This window comes from Apostichopus japonicus, chromosome 14 (assembly GCF_037975245.1).
Source record: "Apostichopus japonicus isolate 1M-3 chromosome 14, ASM3797524v1, whole genome shotgun sequence".
Taxonomy (NCBI): Eukaryota; Metazoa; Echinodermata; class Holothuroidea; order Aspidochirotida; family Stichopodidae; genus Apostichopus; species Apostichopus japonicus.
The window spans coordinates 13252726-13273475 of NC_092574.1; the positions used below are offsets into that span (position 1 = coordinate 13252726).

General features: G+C 38.3%; 1 protein-coding gene across 6 annotated transcripts in view; it reads right to left on the reverse strand.

The window, feature by feature from the left end:
• LOC139980297 (protein furry homolog-like) overlaps positions 1-20750 on the reverse strand; it is a 67972-nt gene that overhangs the window by 22143 nt on the left and 25079 nt on the right. For 3 of the 6 annotated variants that reach the window (XM_071991848.1, XM_071991847.1, XM_071991846.1), the window contains exons 28-42: positions 19832-20163; positions 18684-19031; positions 17493-17596; positions 16192-16380; positions 15386-15620; positions 14044-14254; positions 13431-13529; positions 12565-12835; positions 8169-8401; positions 7216-7326; positions 6073-6270; positions 5523-5693; positions 3862-4002; positions 2675-2839; positions 1058-1084 (exon numbers count right to left, since the gene is read on the reverse strand). In XM_071991848.1, coding sequence (XP_071847949.1) covers positions 1058-1084; positions 2675-2839; positions 3862-4002; positions 5523-5693; positions 6073-6270; positions 7216-7326; positions 8169-8401; positions 12565-12835; positions 13431-13529; positions 14044-14254; positions 15386-15620; positions 16192-16380; positions 17493-17596; positions 18684-19031; positions 19832-20163 — 2835 coding nt within the window. The remainder of the gene's footprint in view (positions 1-1057; positions 1085-2674; positions 2840-3861; positions 4003-5522; positions 5694-6072; positions 6271-7215; positions 7327-8168; positions 8402-12564; positions 12836-13430; positions 13530-14043; positions 14255-15385; positions 15621-16191; positions 16381-17492; positions 17597-18683; positions 19032-19831; positions 20164-20750) is intronic. The other 3 variants (XM_071991850.1, XM_071991849.1, XM_071991851.1) reach the window with 2 other exon arrangements.

The following is a 20750-nucleotide window of genomic DNA, read 5'->3' on the forward strand; positions in this document are numbered from 1 at the left end:
TATGAAATGTGAAGCTTGTCAGGCACGTAGCGAAGAATTTGCCAAGGGAGGGGCGTAGCCTGTAGAAAAACTATCTAAGTGTAGCGCCACCATGGGTTGGCGCAAAGCGTAGAAGGAACTTTGGGGCAAAAAAGCCTCCCAGATTGCTTAAAATGACACTTCCCAAGCTTTGTAAGTTGCATCTAAGCATTTTCTATTTTTAAATTACTAGCAATATCATAAAAAAATAAAAAAATATGCTCAAGTGGGGGGGAGGGCTGGTCGCCCACTTTGCCCCCCCTCCCCTACGCTATGAGCCTGAAGCTTGTGTGCTCGATGTGTAAGGATACAAAAACATGTTTCACACAGAAACCTTATTTAATTAAATAAACCTTGCACTAACTTTGCCATCCAATAATTCGGTGTTTAACAGAGCTTATATAGGGTGTTTCCGGCTGAACAGATTTACCAGCGTCACTGTGTCCAAGTCACAACAACCGAACCACCCCCCTCCCCTCCCCCTTACAACTGATCAGAACGTCTGTGCATGTCAAAAGAGGACACCTCCATAGTGGTCGACAAATAAAATTCCCGTTTTATAAATTTTCGACATATTCAAAAACTGTGACTTTATGAGAGATTCCTGAAGATCTTTCACCCCATCAAATTCTTTGGTCTAGAAGCTTTCCACAAACTGATTACCAGTTGTAACCAGTTTGACTTTAACACTGTTAAGGATATTGTACACAGGTGAAGACATTTAATTTTATTCTACTTGTACTTGGGCTTCAGCGAAGAAAAGAAGGGCTCTGTGATTGAAGCAAGGATAACAATGTTGATTTGGAAGGGTTATGAGAAGACCAAGAGGACAACCAATTGCGGTGAGTATGTAAACCGGTGCAGTAACTATGGAAGAGTATGTAAACCGGTGCGGTAACTATGGAAGAGTACATAAACCGGTGCGGTAACTATGGACGAAGACAACAACGGCATTACAGAGGAGGAAAAGGAAGACAGAAGAAAAGGGTAACAACTGCAGAACAGAGATTAAACAGAATATCAAAATAAAAAGACTCACAGAATGTGGCATATCACTGTCAATTGTCTGCAAAAATCAGAGATTTATCCCCAAAAATAAAGATGATGTTAGTATTAAAGACAAATTAATAATTTTGAAAGTTGTGCTTTTAATAGTTATTGTTAAATGTGATAACATTTTAGGGTTTTGTGTTTTTCAAGGTGATTTAAATCTAACTTGCATATTTGATTTACTTAGTACTGAGGAATTTTTTACGAGAATAAGTAAATGTTTGCTTTTACTGAGAAAACTTTCTGCTTGGCACAATTCATTTAGGTGGATTTTTTTTTTTTGGGGGGGGGGGGAGAAACCTTGAATGCTTAATATTATATATTTGAAAGGTAAACAACACAAAAAAGATTGTTTTGCAGTTATTTTGTTTTATATATGACATTTCTGTTTGGAGCACTGCACAATTATCATACGCTATCATATCAGGGTAAGAAAATGATCCAATGACTGCTTACTTCTGTTACCCTTGTAAACATAGAGGAACTGTGGACTTAAAGGAGTTAAATAATAAATTTGAGGCAATGAGGGTAAAACAAGGTTTTTATCAAAAACAACTGAAGTGAAATTATTAAACAGATTGAGGATTTAGTCTTTACAGTTTGGCAGAAAATATCTCCCCCCAACCATCTACCCTCCATTCAGCTGTCACATTGAGGACCAAGGAATATTAATAGTTTCATGTGTCATATTTATTGCAAACAGAAATCCATTACTTAAGACAATCAGCTTACATACAATTGCAGGAAGGACTAGGAAATACATTTTCATGTTTTAAGCATTTATATCTGAATTCAAACTAGCATAAGGCTATCCAGCTTCTACATACATTCTCACTCATTGTCATGATAGCCAATGTCCACAAGGAAGAGAGAAAAAAAATAACCAGAAATTTTCAGTGATTTTGATGCAATGACAATCCTTACAACTAAAGCTATAAACTTGTGTAATACAATATCAAAATTTGCACAAAAGGGATTGATTTTTGTTCTGCTTTTAATGAAACCATTTCGCTGCTCTAGTCCTGACATGTGACCATTGATCAACCAATCAGCAATGGTCTAACTGCCTGTCCAAAATATGAGACAAAGGAACTTGGTGCTGAATGTAATGAATCAAATGAATCCAGGTATGTGCCTCATTGCCGGATTTTATTTACACAAAATGTTGCATTACCTTCCCCAAGGTAAAGATTGCAACCTACCCCTCCCCTTCCCCAAAAAGCAAAAAAGAAACTCAGAACTGACCACCCTCCTTTGAAATTTAGAGCATGATGGGTGTAGCTTAGTGATCTGATACAAAGTTAACACTCCCTGTTCATTTTAATATTCAGGCAGCAATCAAGTAGTGTATTGCACATATCTATCTTTCAATACCATAAACTCTTTATTTCAAATCTTAAGTTTAAACAAGACTGCATATTTCTAGTAAAATACATCAGCTCCACAATGGAAACAAAACAACAAATCTTTGCTTGTTTTCTACAAAATTTGCAGATATTCCTAACATATATCCGACTGAAATAATCATGAAGATACATGGTATATTGGGTGGGACCTTGTAGACGATTCACAATTGTTAACAAGGTTATTTCAGTTTCTTTCTTACCTTCCAGACATCAAAAGTAAACTCCATGGTCCTCCCTGGTAGATCCTTCTTGTGCACACTGGCATCCATCGACATCCCCCGCCTCTTGGTCTCGGGTATTACGATGGTTGAGGTCTTCTTCACGGCGGTCTTCAGTATCTCTAGTGAATCACTCCAATATTTACCCTGAAGCAGAAAGTCATGCATAAGCTTGAAATGAGAAAAACTGACTCATGTGCCCAGTGGTGTCGCCAGATATTTAGAAGTGTGATGGGGTAGCACAGCAAATAAGATCAACACTAGGGGGGGGGCACAGAATGCGGGTTATGTACACTGACACCATTTACCATCATTTCCATGACTTATAGTCAGTAGAACGAAAAGTTGCATATCTTCCTGGCTTTTTTATGGTTTGGAGAGTGCAAATTTCATTTGAGGGGCACCAATGGAGTGGACACACCACCCCCCCCCCCCCTCCCCTCTTAGCTGCATATGTCTCAGCATTTAAGCATTTAATCAACAAATTCCCGGTCCATAGTACCTCTGTTTGAGAGAGTACCAAGAAATGTACAACTTCTGAATGAACAGCTGACAAATAGAAAGTATTTGGTTAACTGCTGCTGCTTGCACATTTGAAGCAAATAATTTGCAAGCCACCTAGGGGTTCAATGGTACATTACCCATGTAGTATCAAGAAAATTTGAACATTCAGCTGTCAACTAGAAAATAATTTGTCATCAAGGCTCACTGCCCTTATAGTATCAAGAAATATACAAAAACTTTAAAACACACAGCTGACCAAAAATGAAATACCTCGTTTGTCTGAGCATTTACTACAGAGTTGTGCAACTAACAAGTTTTAAATAGTCTATCCATCTGGTATAGTTTCAGTTTGCCTTGGAGGAGAAATGATATGCCCTTTAACTTACACATATCTTTTCGAGGAAATGTTTGGCTGTGATGGTTATTTGTCACTCATGTGACATTAGGAGTATGTTTCTATCACTTCTGTATGTGTGTGTGTAACTTGGTACGGGCAATTTGTATTAATGACAACTGGTTATTAATCAAACTGTGTTCTCAACAGTATTCACATAAAATATACAGGTGTCCAAAACATACACTATTGAGGAAATGTTAATAGCTAGCACTATTAAAAATGAAGCCATAAGGAAGATACAGAGAGAGTTGACGGTGATGTCACTTACATGTACATATTTGGTTATGATGCGAAGTAAGTTATTGTTGACCTGTTGCATCGGTGCGGCCATCAGATCTACGTTATATAACATTCTATCGATGATCTGCAGGACGCTTCCCTGATGCTGGGAGGGACCCTTCTCTAACACCTGAAAAAATATAAGGAATAAGAATTATCGATGAGACCGATGAATGAATGTAAACAAGAGATATACAGAACTATCAAAAACAAACAAAGAAAAAAACAAGAAATAAAGAAAAACATGAAAGAGGAAAATGTCATGAACAACTTCCCCACAAAAAGAAAGAAATATCTCATTCCATTTTGGGAGGTATCACAGATTTTATATTTCTTCACAGACGAGGCTTAAGACTTGAGTGAGTCCATACTTAAACCAATTAACCACACATGCCACATTTTTCTAAGGTTTTGCTTTACTTATAACAACGTTTCCTTTCTGTAACTGAGATGTGTTTTGAAAATGTTGAATCCGTTATATATTGAGGCTCCTTAACACAATCTAGTGATGGCAATAGTTTCAATGTCACAAGAGTTAAACCATTTTATCTTGGAATTTAAAAGAACAAAGAGAAAGTGAAAGGTTTCAGATTCTAATGGCACTAAGACATCGCATATTTACAAAATGACAGCACCCAGATACAACTTTTAAGGAAACAGATTTCTCCTAGCTGTTTTTTGTGTGGGGAGGGTTATTAAAGGTTAAGATTATCATCGAAACCAATAATAATAATCAGGCAGTTACTTTAACAACATTTAAAGGGAGTGCAGACTCGCGCACGAAGAAATGTCTAGTGCCGGTAATCTGATCTAGTTTCGAATGAGGTGTAACAGAAGTGTTAGACGCCACCATCGATCCCAGAAAATAGATACACAGCTTGCTACCGTCGGTAATTAGACACTAGTGTACAGTCAGTACATGCAGCTATGGTCAATACAACACAGTGTACATAGCAGCGATGGACATCTCAGGTCCAGATAAAAGATAACAATATCACATTTCATTACTGTCTGCATTTTGTAGCAACAAGAAAAAAACTTCACTGGCAAGCAACGGAAAGTTTACTTTTTTCAGAGTGCGGCACACGGTTTGGGGCAAGTCTTCAATGCCATTATAGCAACCACGAATGTGGGAGAAGCCCCCAAGGGCTTATGGATTACAACTTACATGTCGGGTGGCTTCCAATTCAACATTTTAACTCAAATTTTGATTCTTTTTCAATTTAGAAAGTCATTTCAGATGGGAAAATCCTAGATTGCTCTTGGATGAAAAACCCACCTTACTATGACCCGGCCCGGAATCGAACCCCAAACCTCCCGATTGCTAAGCCTCATTGGTTCAAATGCCTCTGCCTTTATCCCCTCGGCAACATTACCATATATACTCACAATTACTCAGTTCAGGTCAAGTCACACAGCCTAAATATGGTCTGACAATCTGAATACAACAGACAGTGTGCACGGCATAGCATAAGTAGGACTTGCATCAGGCGTAACTAAATTTACTGAGAAGAGTTTATCAATAGTTGGACAACAACATCACTAAGCCACTACAGGGAAGAACACTGAAAACCAAGATTAAATGGTGTGAGTGAACATACTACGCTTCTTTCTAGGAGGGGTGGGGGGGAGGGGGGAGAGTTCTCTTACCTCTATTAAGAATGTCATCATAGCAATGCTATACTGGGAGTAAACCTCGTGGAGATACTTGCAAACTACGCCGACCCAACTGGAACATTTCTTGTTGTAGGTCTTCTCCCTGTACATCCTGAGGACATCTGCCAGCTGGGCAATACGGGAATGACGGTCGTTCTGACAAACCTAAAGAAGACGAAAAACAAGACTCAAAGGTAGATAAATCCCAGGACAAGTCAAAGAGGAAGGTACAAGTGTGAAATTCTGGAAAGGATCTCCAAAATGTTCTGACTGTCGGTTTCAAGGTAGAATTTACAGGATTCCCCGTAGTAAACAGGGTTTCCCCCTGGTATTCCTTTTGTGAGGTGGTCGCCTCTCAGTTTTTTGAGACCACCTTGAAAAAATATTACGAATTACTACAAAAGTTAATGTACGCCTGTTTTTCGTCGAAGGACTAAATAATCACTGAGAAACCCACCCTCCCGCCGAATGTTCTACTGCTTGTGTTTTACCGAAACAGACCTCTCGCAGACTGTGTGTGGGTACAGAATATGTGGGTTCTTACCTTTCCAATGTTGTACGTTATTTCAATAGCCATTTTGTCTGGTTGGTCATAGTGTTGGATGAGGTATGGTAGCAGAGCCACCACATTGAGAGGGAAACCGGCAGCTTTGAACGGGTCCACGATCGTTAGGTGAGAGTGTAACGTCAATTTGGAGATCAGGACCTGGGCTAAATCAATGGTGATGGCTGAGGTGAAACCCTGGATGCGATTGAAAAACAAAGGAATAGAATAAGACCAAAAATGTCCAGTTATTCATTGATAAATTTGGATATGATGATTACAAAAAAAAAAAAATTACCGACTGTTGATTCACTTGAAAATAAAGTGTATATTTAATACAGCAAGAAAAGAAACACAACTCCTGACAGAATAATCAAAGAAATGGAAAACGTGGAGCACTCTTTGAATAGAAACCATTAGGAAAAGGTGATCTTTATAGGAATAAAAGTCATGTGTTCTACTAAAATGATCTATGCATTCCCAACTTCATCTCCATCACCGATGAATATTTCCAAAGTTGTCCTGAACTGCACAAGAAGGAGCGGCAATGAGAGAGTCAGGGACGTATTCAAACAAAACCGAGAACCATCTTAGCAATGTGTGTCTAATGACAATGCAACAAACACATCATCAGTGAGGACATTTCATCTGTGAGGACATTTCAGCTGTGAGGACATTTCAGCTGAGGACATTTCAGCTGTGAGGACATTTCAGCTATGAGGACATGCTTTGTGAGGACAGAAAACACGTTCACCACTATGAATGGATCTTCAAATCATCACGTCCTTAAAAAAAACCTCTCGAATTTATAGACCATTCATTATGAGAATGACAATATCAAAACAGGGATATATCAGACCTGTATTCTAATGAAAACCAAATTTGCAAAACAAATTTAATAAAATTATAGAAAACAATTAAAAAAGTCAGAATTATTTCATGTTTACTACCTAACTCACAAAAATACATCTGAAGTCAAAAGAAGGCATAAGAGTCAACAGTATTACATCATATTATTATAAAAAACGCCATGTTACTGGAAAAATTCTGAAAGCTGCTTTAAACTAGAAGATTACAATTACAAAAATGTATTCCACTGTAGGATGACAAAAGGAAATTTTCCTTGTCATATTTTATATTTACCTTGAGAACCAAACCCTGAATCCCAGGAAACTGTTTCCAATCCAACTTTTCCAGATTCTCTTCGAGTTTCTTCTTTACTTCCGGTCTATCGAGTGGTAGAACTTTAAGCAGCTGAGGAAGGAGAAAGTGACGACGACAACTAAAAAACTTAAAAAATTGGAAAACTGATCCAGAATAAAGTAAACTTCTAGCTGAAGAGAAGAAGGTCAATTAGGTCACAGGTGTGGATTGTTACATATATCAGGGTAAAACACAAATTTTTTATTTTTTGCACTGCTCGGTAGATGACTTCGGTTAGAAGTGCTTGCTGCTGACATACACACAAACAAAAATGTTTGTCTTTTGTGTGACTCAATGAAGGGTTAGAAACTTAAGGGGGGGGGGGGAAAAAACTTGCTAATGATGCACCAAAGATGATTGTTCATCTCGCACAGGGAGAAAGACTATTTGGGCATGTTTATTACTTCCAGTGCAGTGCATGATTTCACACACATAGACAAATGTTAACCAAGAGTCTAGAACACAACAGAAAGTATGTATATATATATCACAATGTCATAGGTAGCATATGTGTACCCTTTCTCTCACACATGATGAAGCATCCCACAGAACAATGAACATTAAATTAACAGGGTGCTCCGTCCCTTTTTCGACACAAAAGACCAAATATGCAAAACACAGATGAACTTTTTGACAATCATAATTTTTGTGTTCCAATGTTCATCTTTTCCTAAGTGTGTTTTCTAAGAGATAAGACACTCAAAATAGTTCTGGACAAACCTCAAAACCATTCCACAACCCAAAATCAAAAGGTGCATACTTTTATGAATACATTATTTGCTGAAAGCTATATGTGAGATAACACACATATTCGACTTTATATACTGTACACATTGGTAATACAAATGCAGTCATTAGCAAACACTCAACAGAACGGGGAAAAACACAATTACCTTGTCAAGAGATCGAAGTGCTAGGTAAAATTCAAATTCATTATCCGATTCCAGCAGTGACACAAATGTCCAGAATAACGGAACCAAGATGTTTAATTTCTCCTCCACATTCGGATCACAGAGGTTTCTCAGTGACTGGGAACTACGAGACCTGCTACCATGGAAACGGGATGGTTTCTCTATATCCACTGCCGAGGCACTCCTTCCCCGGTGATCTCCGTAGCTCCGCAAATCTGGTTGAGATGCATAAAAATGTTTTGATTGATAAAGGGTGGGAAGGGGGGTTGGGGTCGGCGAACAATCATTAACTGGTGTTACTATATAAGTGAACAAGAAAATAAATCATGTAACTTTTACTTTAGATAAGACTTATAAATATTTAATCAACAACACATGATATGGACTGCTAATAATTTTACCAATAATTTCAACAAATAATGAAATCAAAAGAACTTGTTGACATATTAAGTTACTTTACCACACAACGAACAGATCACGCTACAGTCACATTTAACTTGCTGATAATGCCTAGGGTGGTTTATATTATGTAATAAATGATCTCATTACCAATTAATTAACCAATCACACTACACGCTCATTTATCTCCTGAATATTCATATACGATCAAAGGACATTTCTATGATACAATTCAGGATTTCATTTATAAAATAACTCTGTAGCAACTAATAAGTTACATAACACACTACAGGCATGTGTAACTCACTGATTATTGACTACCTACACACTAATAAACCAGTCACACTACAGACTTTTATACAACTGCTGAATATTCATAAACAATCAAAGGACACTCTATGATACAATTCAGGACTTCATTAATAGCATAACTCTGTAGCAACTAATAAACTTATCACATTACAGGCATGTGTAACTCACTGATTATTGACTCCCTACGCACTAATAAACCAGTCACACTACAGACTTTTATACAACTGCTGAATTCATATACAATCAAAGGACACTCTATGATACAATTCAGACTAAGCAAAGCTGTTGTGGAATGTTTACTCATAAATGTATGAGCCAGCATAATTACATAATTGTATGTTTTGGTGCTTCTTAATAGGGACTACATACGGTTCATCCGATGAACGGTCTAGCATGGAGTATCACAAACTGATATTGTCTCAGAAGTCTATGGTTACAATACCAAACTTCTATTACTATTTCTGCTTCTTGATAATGGCTTAAACTTACTTTAACCTTTTCAAATGTTCACAACTGTTAGTTATTGAGATAAAGGTCCTAATTTTCCACTTATTTTTCAGATTAAAACTGAGAGAATTAAGCCAGACTTTGAAGAAAAAAGTAGAATGGATACAACAGAAAGAAATATCTTTCTGTGGTTTACTAAAGGTACTATTACAGTTTTATTCAACAATCACTTTATATATATGGTGTAGATTGGAATGGGTACCTACTACCTGCATTAAGTAGAGAAACATTCCTTTCCCCTCCCCCTCCCCAACACGCCCCTTTACACCTCTTCCCACCAGATTCCAAAGAGGAATTTGATTCCTGCCAAATAATATTATCAATAAAATATTTCTATGATTAGGCAATTTATACTTTGGTATAAATATGCTAGGCTGGTAGATTCTCCTCTCATTTCATACCACTGGATTGATATTGGTTTCAGAACAGTTGCTCACATCAGGTCCTGGCAGGTGTAAAAAACCCAAATATTTTGTTGGGCACCATGACACCAATGATTCAAAGTTTCAATCACCTTGCTCCAGGGCTGTGACTTACAAATGAACACCATACCTTGCATGCTTGCTCCGACCCCGTCGTAAAGTAGACACAAATTCTTCAGACAATCGTAAAATACAGAGAGGGTGCAGTTAAGAATGCCAAAGGGATTGCAAGATATGCTAAACGAGGGTTGACAACAGAGCAGGTTCAGTCTGTTAATGTTATATATGGGATGTCTGTAGTTTTACAGGTGCTGCTAATAATAGTAACTGAAGACAATACCACAGTCAGTCATGCAACAGTTTTGCAAAGTATCAGTGGTACAACTAAACCCCCTAAGTTAACATAGAAGGGTGAATGTGTGTGTGGGGGGGGGGGGCAGGGGTTAGGTGATATGGTAGTAATACATTATGCCAAGCTATATCTGAATGAAGGGATCGCCCTCAGTTAGAATCGGCAGTGTGCAGTGCTTGTAACACTAAGGGCGCTGGTTTGTATTGTGTTCTAGATAATAATTGCTCTGCTCTTTATGCATGTTATTTTTGAAACAGATAAACAGAATTGAAAGAGGAAATATATTTGGCTAGTTACCTTCAAAGGAAAACGATACCTCTTGCTTCCTTATTCGTATTATCTTACTCAAAGATCAGTTAGGAAATGATATTCCATTCCTGTGATAAATGCTATTCAGGAATTTTCAGAATTGTATGTATATATATAGGGTGGGTTTCTAGGGTAGCATATCCTGGCCAGTGTTATGTCTCTGAGGGTGGGTTTGTAGGGAAGCATATGCTGGCCAGTGTGATGCCTGAGGGTTTCTAGGGTAGCATATGCTGGCCAGTGTTATGTTTGAGGTTGTGTTTCCAGGGTAGCATATGCTGGCCAGTGTAATGTCTGAGGGTGGGTTTCTAGGGTAGCATATGCTGGCCAGTGTTATGTTTGAGGTTGTGTTTCCAGGGTAGCATATGCTGGCCAGTGTAATGTCTGAGGGTGGGTTTCTAGGGTAGAAAGGTGTGTGTTAGTCATCAGTAATACTTTGCAAAAATGCATGCAGGTTAGATATTAAAAGGGGGTGCAATGGAACAGAATAGCAGTCACTTCAAAACGAAACAAACATAGAACCGGGTATTTAATCAGAAATTCAAAGTTATATAGAAAAGAGTTCTGTCTTTGAGGCACAAGGGTATATGTCCCATTTGTGTATAGGCTGGTTTTAATACTTTGGCAAATATATTTCAGCAACGATTTTTTTTCAAACTATGACCTCTTCCCCCATTGTACGTAAACCATCCTTTAAAAGATAAGCAACAGTTTAACATGATGCAATGCGTAGTTTCTTACTGATGCATCGAATACACTGGATGGTCTTAAGTGTAATTTCAACTGTAAACAGTCATAACCTTAAAAGATTTCCTTTCAAAACGGATAGATTTCTGGTAGGAGTGAGAAAGTAGAGCCTGTACAACACCACAGGGTTCCAACAACATTATAAACAGAACGCTACCTATGGAACACACAGCCCTCTCTTTCTTTTACACTTTAAACCGATCTGAAGCGTGTTTGACAAATGTTGCATTCTCATGATTATATTTCTCTTTGTATGAAGACTAGAAATTGTATGAACCAGTAGAAACAAGAAAGAGCTCTTTGTTTTTTAACCGTTTTGAATATCAGTAATATTTATCACAGAAGATGGTCAAATGTAGATGCACATATTTGACATGCTTTACATCTTTTGCTCTTTTTCCGTTTCTCTTACATTTGAGGACCATGGATCGACCTCTGAGATACACAAGCTAAAGTAAGACTGACTGAGCTACCTAATGAAACATTCACACCAAATTTTTTTCTTTTTTGCTTGTTTTTTAATACAATTTTTCTTGCTTTCATTGTTTCCAAAAATGGAGACAGAGGAAATCAAGATGTGAAGGACACACCTCTGCAAAACGGAGGGAACAAAACATTTGTTAGAATATTTTGAGTATTAGACAGAACAGTTTCACTTTTGTGGGTCATTACAATACAAAAATAGGTCAATAAAACAAAGATTGTAAGTATAAATAATAATAATGTTGTGCTTGCAAACATAAACATTCAATCAGGTTATATTGTTAGAATACAAAAGAACACATGCACAGGCACCATGGACAGAAAGTACTGCATCTGCTTGTATACAAACGTTTTCTTCCTTTTTTTTGCAACTGTGATGGAATTATAAAGCCTTGTTTTGCACAAGCCTATAATCTCCCATAATAAGAAAGCTTTAACTTAATGATAACAAGTCTCAGAGATTAATATATTCATAATGAATTTTGCCAAGAAATGTTCCTCAAATTTGCATCAATTTAACTATGTGATATGGATCCAAGAACAAAGAGGTCAGATATTTCCTCCCCCCCCCCCACACAAAAAATAAAAAACGATTCTACTTTCCTTTCAACCTATTCAAAACGAAACTGAATAGTTTCCCAAAGAGACTCAAAAAAGTCATTTTTCTAGTAAACTACATTTTTAAAGAAAACTAGAGAATGAATTCAACTAAAAGTTTCAGTTCTTATCTCTGTGAATCTGGATATATACTATATTAATGGAGGGTGTTTTTTTTTTAAAGTAGCGGGAAGGAGGTAGGGAGGGGGCTATGTACTTTCTGTCCATGGCTATTAGTATAAAGTGTTAGTACCTGCATGACTGGCTGAGGTCACAAGCGGAGGGGAGGTAGGAGTTGTGCTGCCAACATCGGTTATGTTCATGCTGGGGGTGGGGTGCCGTGTCTTGGACACCCCATCGTACATACCACTCGACATCATGTACAAGCTACTAGTGCTTTTACGGTAGTCCGATTTACGACCTGCCGTGGACTTGTTCCTCTCCCTGGGTTCGCTGAAGACCAGATCTGCTGCTAAGGTATCGATTGAGTTCTCCAAGGTCAGCAGAATTTCGCTGACATAACCCTAGAAATGAAAGAGAAGAGCGTTCAAGTATGAATTAAATGCTATCAACATGGTCATTTGTTCTTCATGCCTGTGATGCAATGGAGAGTGATGGAGTATTGGGGGGGGGAGTGGGAGAGGGGAACAGTGGGATGGGGCAAGGGAGGTTATTTTCTCTTATAGCGGATGATTATATTTGTAACATATATACTCTCAACATGAAAAATCATGGTGTATTGCTTACTGTTTGCATAAGTGTCAAAACAGTCGTTTGAAACCTTGAGAAAGACTGTTACTCTTCAAAGCCCCACATGAGCACCATTTAGCAAAGACCTACCACATTATTCACAGCAGATGTATCGAACCTAGCCTTGTTTTGCTATAAAAATCGATGCTAAAATTCCTTTTGTCCTTACCAGCTTTTTGACATATTTAGATGAGAAGATGAGGTGCAATAAAGTTCAAGAGAGAGTTGATATGACTATTTATGTGATGAGAGAATCTGGGATCAGACATGGAACATGTTATTGATAAAACAACCAGCTGGTTGGGAAATGGAAGATATTAAAAATAAAAATAAATTCCATCTGAATATTAAAGAACTAATAAGACAAACCTGTGTTTCATTTCCCTGCTCAGTCACTGTTTCCACCAATCTTCTCAGAATGTCAGACAACCAATTTGAGGACAGAGTTGGATTCAAAGCTCTGAAAATCTGACAAAGTTATGAAATAAGAAATGTTACGACTGCAAAGACGGCAGCAAGACGTTAGATAGAAGTTTCTTAATGCATGAACTGAGGCTACAGATCAATGATTATAATAAGCCCTTGCTTTTATTCAAGATTCACATGTGCACCATCATATTGTGAGTGATATGGTCTGGAAACTAGCCCATATTAGCAATGTTATCGAGCTTGACTAAATCTCTCACTATTTATAAACTAAAGGAGCAAATAAACTGAGAAATCAGTGTATTCTTGTTGACATGCAGTTGAGATACGAAGCCAAGCAAATCAATCACCTAACATGAACAAATTTAAAAACATTCTGTTGCCTTTCCTAGGCAGACAGTACAAATGTAACAGTGTTTGCTTTACATTACTTGACCTGACCTTTGACCTTACTACACATGTTTGTGAACTACAGCACCTAACACTTATTACTTCAACTGGTTGAACATAACTGGTTCATTGCGATGCCACAATTAGTAAGGACGTAAAGGTTTACCTGGAAGGACCTGCCGGCATAGTGTCTAGAGGATCCCTGGAGGGCGGGCTGGAGGGCAATCTCCGCCCATCGCTGCTCCAAGAATCCCCCACGGTGACCACTTTGAAAGATCCTCACCACGTGCTGCAAGAATGTGGACATCTGTTCCGCACTCTTGATCGATAGACACCTCGGCGTGATCTCCTCGCTACTCCACAATGGCCGACTTTTCCTAAAAGTGACGGATGTTTTTGGTTATGTTACTACCATAGTTACTGACTGATACATAGGTTACCATGGGTTAATATGTTGGTAAGCTCATTACCTCATCCTACAATCCCTAAAGAATTTTTGTGTGGAAATATCAATGTTGTCCAGTGCAATTTATCACAGCAGATAAGAGTCCCAGTAGATTTTACAGTTCTGGCATAAATTCCTCTATAAAAGCTGTCAGCAGCTGTCAGCAGCATAACCTGGCTGACTTTAAGTAAGAGCTATAAAACTATACAAATATATTTTCTTATTTAATGAATTAAATCTGAAATATTACCATAAATTCATATATTCATAACTTTGCACTGTTTCTACTATTTTTCTCTACCTCTTTGTATAATCTGATTAATTCTTTTTGTCCTCTGAATAACTATAACCATTAGTTCATTAGCTTTTTGACCATGGTGATATGTCAAAGCGATTTCTTGCATCTCCATTGTGTTGTCTTCGGACACATATACATGTCACCAGAGCACAACATACATTGTAAGTGAGAAGCATTACGTTTGGAATAAATGGCAAAAAGCTGTTTAGTACGTTAGTACAGATTAACTCTTTGCCTATACCTACCTTGATTTTCAAAGTAGATGCACCTAGCCTAGCTTTACCTTGACACATAAGAATAAGGGCAAAAGTTATACTTTCATTGGTCATTAAAACAGACTATCAGCTACATACACATCAAGATTTTGCCTACATCTACCTTACTCTTCATAGTAGATGCACCTAGCCTAGCTCTGGCATATAACAATCAGTAGAGAAGTTTTATTTTTAAACAATTTAGCCAGCACACCACATTGTTAGCTACTTGCAAGGCAAAGAAATATCTCACCACTGTTGCATTAAAACTTTGTAAAACTTTACAATATGGTTTGTGCACAACCAGTTTACTGTAATAATATCTCGGTATTATTTCCATAGCAACACAAGCATGGACACAAACAGGACAAACCAAGACAGTGAATGACAGACACAGCTGTGACATACTGTACACCCTGTCCCTATCCTTATATATGTACTTCTTATCCTCTTTATAAATTTATATTTATACTGAAATAAATGAAACCAATGAAAAATCATAAAAAAATACCTAGAAACGAGAAATTCCATAAGGGCTTTAGCTGCGTCTTCCTCGCTCCTGATTTCTCCGTTGATGAAGTTGGTAGACCCCCCTCCTGAAGAGGGTACCACGGTGGAGACACTTCCAGAACTCGATAGGGACAGGGTGGAGGCCCCCATCACGTTGGCAACGCTGTCAAGAGGGGAAGTGTCCGTGGACTCCCCTGGGGACTCGGATGGGTGTATGAGGATGGGGGTTGGTGCACCTGGGAGGTAAAACAAAAAGAAGATACAAATACCTGAGTAAATTAATTTAATGAATGGACTAGTTAGGCTCTGCTTGATGACAATGCCTACACTGTATTAGAGTAATGCTACCGGAGTTGTGACCTACTTACCGAGATCAGCTTAAACACTTTAAAACTCAAGAAACACACACTTATGATGGATGTAAATCAAGTTGCATATTTAAGCATGACAAATCAATATTGAAGCTACCAACATTTTTGTGGCATTTATTAGATTTTGAGATGGAAAAAAAAATGGTGCTACTTCTTGTGATCAAAAGCCTGTACATGTGACCCTTGACACAGCTGCTTGCAGTCCAGAGCCTACATATGTAACAAACGAAATGGTATTTCAATGTAGGAGCATGTAGGCAAGCAATCAGTTGCTTACAAATAAACAACTTTCACTGAAATCAAGGAAAGCTTTGTAGCAAAAAGCGTACACATGAAACCTTACGAAACATTCACTTTCGATGAACTGTCAGTAAATGACTCCGTAGAAACCACAATTGGTTGCAAATCTCCATCCAGACCAGTGTATTGTACTCACCAGTGAAGTTAAAAACTTTGGTGTTCTGTGGTGATTGTTCGAAGAGTATGTTGAGATCACTGACGCTATGGTTACGGAGCAGCATCCTGGCCACCCCAGCGTGGTCCCCGTGAGGGGAGAGTATCACCATCAGATTCAAGAGTAGCTGCTTACAGTGGAGGTAGACCAAAGGCCAAGAATGGTCCATTCCTGGGAGAGTAACAAATGGGTCTAAATTGTAAGACCTTGATCAGAATATAAATTTGCAGTTTCATACAAGATGACTTTTGGGAAGACCGAATGTCAGTCCAGTTTGTATTTCTGTACCACTTTTTTACTTTTCCAGGACTGACCCTTTCAACATCTGAGGCTCATCAATCAAAGTGGCTGGATTACTTAGTTTAGCACTCAGCCTATTACGTCAGTTCCTCAGAAGCAGCACAGAAATCAATAGGCAAATCATACCACTCTCATGGCTTCAAATAAAACAATTACAAAGCTCTTCAAATTTGAAAACAACGGACAGAGCTATATATCATCTGTTGGGGGCTCGGCTATTGGTATGAAGTTGAAAGAGCATATTTGTTTGGGCTCTGTTGATAGAATTTAGAAAACAAGAGATGGAATTTTAACATTTAGGCCTGAACTTGAAGGAGCTGACTTCATCATTGATTTAGTCTGAAAGTGGCATTTACAAACATGAAAGGTGAATAGCTATAGAATGACAACTAACCCCCCAAAATTGCCAATTTTTATTGGAAATAACATATATAAGTACTAACATTCTGCTCAAAGTTATCCTATTAAAAACTCTATGAAATGATCAATAATTTGGGTTGCAACTAGGCTCCGACCATCAAAATCATTCCCAGACATCAAGGACACTTAAAAGTGGACAATAAGACGTCTCATATTGCGAAAAATCATCGATAGGGGCAGTGAAATCATTTGCTTTAGTTTAAAGATGGGTGACCATTATTCACATTTTAGCATATTTGGTACAGTACAGATGACAGTTAAATTCACCAAGACATGTGGGGTGTGTGTGAAAGAGGGGGGGGGGGGGGTTGGGGTGGGGGACAAAGAAAAATGTGCAACTGAAAATATAGAAAGCTGAAAATTATATTCTGAAATAAATATGGCTATCAACGCTCAGATCTTTACTCTTTACCCAAGCCTGGGGAAATTGTCAATGGAGCTACCCACAATGCAACAGTGTAATTTGAAATCATACATGGAGGACTGATAACAATACTACACAGTCCAATTCATTAAGTAAACCATACCAGCTGCTTTGTAAACACAAAAGGTTTTCAACTTACCAAGAAAAACTGTATGAAGAATAATTGGTAAGTAGTGATTGCCAAGATTAAGATGAAGCTGTTCCACGACCAGGTCCGTCAGTAACATGACTGCTAAATTACACCTGAAAAAATTAGAGAAATAAGATTAAACTTGATTCCTTAATGTCCAACAGAAATTCATGTGTTATATATTTTCAATTTCCAATATTCTTTCAATATTTCAGCTTTCAAAAGTTATTTTCAGCTTTTACTGGTGAATCTGGTAAATAATCTGGTGCGTGTGTGTGTTTTAGTATGAAACAAAGAGTTTCTTCTTATATTTTGGATCTTTGAGATTCAAAAAATCAAAACAAAGGAGCTGATCTCGTTCCCGTTGCTGAGAACATCAAAACTAATACTTAGAGATTTCCTATTAATGACTAACTAGGTTTCTTCAAGCTACAGTTGCACTATAGATATTAGGGCTATTACCTTTTCTTAATTCCCAAATTCGAAAACAAAATTCTAGCAACAGAAACTCTACCAAATTGTTTCCAAACAACTGCAACAACCCATGCAAGAGTTTGAAGATGTCTGTTACTGCTGTATAGTGATCATTTATCCTATCGATAAGCTGTAGCAATAAATCTTTAGCCTATACTGTTAGCCATTGTGTAATTTGAGGAAACGTTGCTAATGGAAATATTAGCCAACCAGCATGTTTGCAACACAAACTTTAGCCTATACTGACATTTTCTTGACACATAGAGGCCTTCTTGAAAGTTATAAGAAGCCCTTTTGGTAATCAGAAACTGAGTTCAAAACAACAAAAAGAACTTTCTAACAGGAAGATTGTCCATGATCTTAATTTTGATACCAGATCTCTACGAAAAATTAACAAGTCCATACAGTACCTCCCTGCCTTTCATTTATGAATATATATAAAAACCAAATCAACGGATCAACCAAAAAATTCCACTGCCCCATATTCCATCCTCCTCCTATTCCTTCTTCCCACTTTCTCTCCGAAGGTATTTTCTTGCAGTTTTGAAAAAGGCGGCACATGAGGACATTAATGTTATAAACTGGCATTACATAGTACATTTTGTGTCAGAGTGTCCAATAGGGCACAGTAGATAACGGTGACACTGACATAAAGGAGACTGTAAGCCATACATAAAGGAGACTGTAGCGGTGATAAACATCTTAACGATGTTTGTGGTTTCATACCTGTGTAGGATTCCTTGTGGTATATCGTGGTTCTCAATGAGGTCACTCAGGTTACCACAGTGAATGTCCACAGGGAGAGGGATCCGTACGGCCACCAGTCCATCCTTAGACTCCTGCCTCCATAAGAGGAAGCTATCGTCATTCCCGACTCCATCCAGGTCATCGTCGTCTAAGAGCTGTTGCTCTGACTTGCTGGAGAGGTCAACCTCCTGCAGGATCGGTAACTGAGGTTTGGATCGATCCAAGATGGCCGCTATCTCACTGCTGGGAGTGGAGGAGCTGCTGGTCAGCGTGGTGGTCAGGGAACTGGTACTCTGGTGGTGGCTAAAATTTTCACTCTTTGCCAGACTGAAAAGCAAAATGCAAGGAAAAAGGTCATGACACACACTAACGACGAGACAGGTAACAAATGTATTATATTTAACATTTAGCAGGGAAATATATACAGTGTGAATACTGTACTAGAATTACAAATGTATGGAACATACAAGACATCTTAGATACCACTATATGAGGATTGGTCTTGGGTAAAACTGTAATTATCAAATGCAAGATCTTTTTAAAAAAAAAAACAATTTTTGTCCTATTTGTTTGTATCTGGTTCTTGTGTCTCTGTGGTATCTGATGACATGACAATGACAAAGCTATCTGCTTTATGTTATGCATGACTAATTCTGTAAAGTGTAGAGAATATATATAGTGATGTGTTTATATAAAAAAAGCATACATGTGTCCTTCTTACACTTGGCCTTACACAACAGTCTCAGAAATGGACCAGGCTATACAGGACTGACGCCGTGGATCAAAGAGGTTCTTTCTTATCTTTTCTGTACTGTACAATGATTTTATTTCTATTTTTAACTTAAGACTTGACTGCTTTAAAGAATGATAATCTCCGATAGATCCCCATGGCGACGTCAAGCAGATTAACGTAACACATTAATTCTTACCCATCCGTCTTCACACCCTTGTCACTCCCTTTGCTGCTAGCCACGCTATCCTGATGAACGTCGCTGCTGCCCCTTCTTTCATATACAATGATTTTATTTCTATTTTTAACTTAAGACTTGACTGCTTTAAAGAATGATAATCTCCGATAGATCCCCATGGCGACGTCAAGCAGATTAACGTAACACATTAATTCTTACCCATCCGTCTTCACACCCTTGTCACTCCCTTTGCTGCTAGCCACGCTATCCTGATGAACGTCGCTGCTGCCCCTTCTTTCGAATCCACTCTGACTGTCGCCTGAGGGCGCCCGCACGTGCATCTGCTCGGGGTGGTCCTTATCGATGGTGTCGAGAGACGAGACACTCTCACTGTGAGGCAGGGACGAACGGTCAATGATGGAGAAATACGGCGGTTCCTCCAACCGCTCCACCTGATAGTTGACCACCTCCACTGACTGGATCTCCTTCATCAACAGCTCCATCAGTTCGTTGGTCTTGGCTCTTGCGATGTAACGGACGATTCTCTTCAACTACACCAGAGGGGAGAGACAAGATGAGTTCAATCAGGAATGACTATCTTTAATACTATTCTTACAGGAAGACAATGAACTTATCAAGCTAACTTGCATGCCGAAGGAAATGTTTCAAACGGTGCAGAATCTGGGAACTGTCCATCTCCCCCATATTATTAATAGGGTGTAATAATAAAATCTTGCGAATGCTTCTATCAGCAGTCAAGGGATGCAGCAGCATGGACTTTGCTTGTTTGGACGACTGACCTAGAGGGCTCATATTGCTGTAACCAGGGACTGGGTGTGAAACGTCTTAGGAATGACAGCATTTCACATATCTTTTAAACAGTGAATCAGTCACGTAAATTCTTGAGGATAAAATATACACAGAGCCAGGACAGAATCTCCAGGCCTATTGACTGGAGGTGTGAACATTGCCTGAACCATTGTGACGGTTATTCCACTTTTGTGTGATATTTCTTCATTTCATTATAATAGCTGTTTAAGAAAATCTTCAATCTGACTATGCTACTGTAAAGATGTTGTATTGAACTACCTTGCCAAAAAATTAAGAATTTTTCCCAAACACCTAGATTTTCAAATAT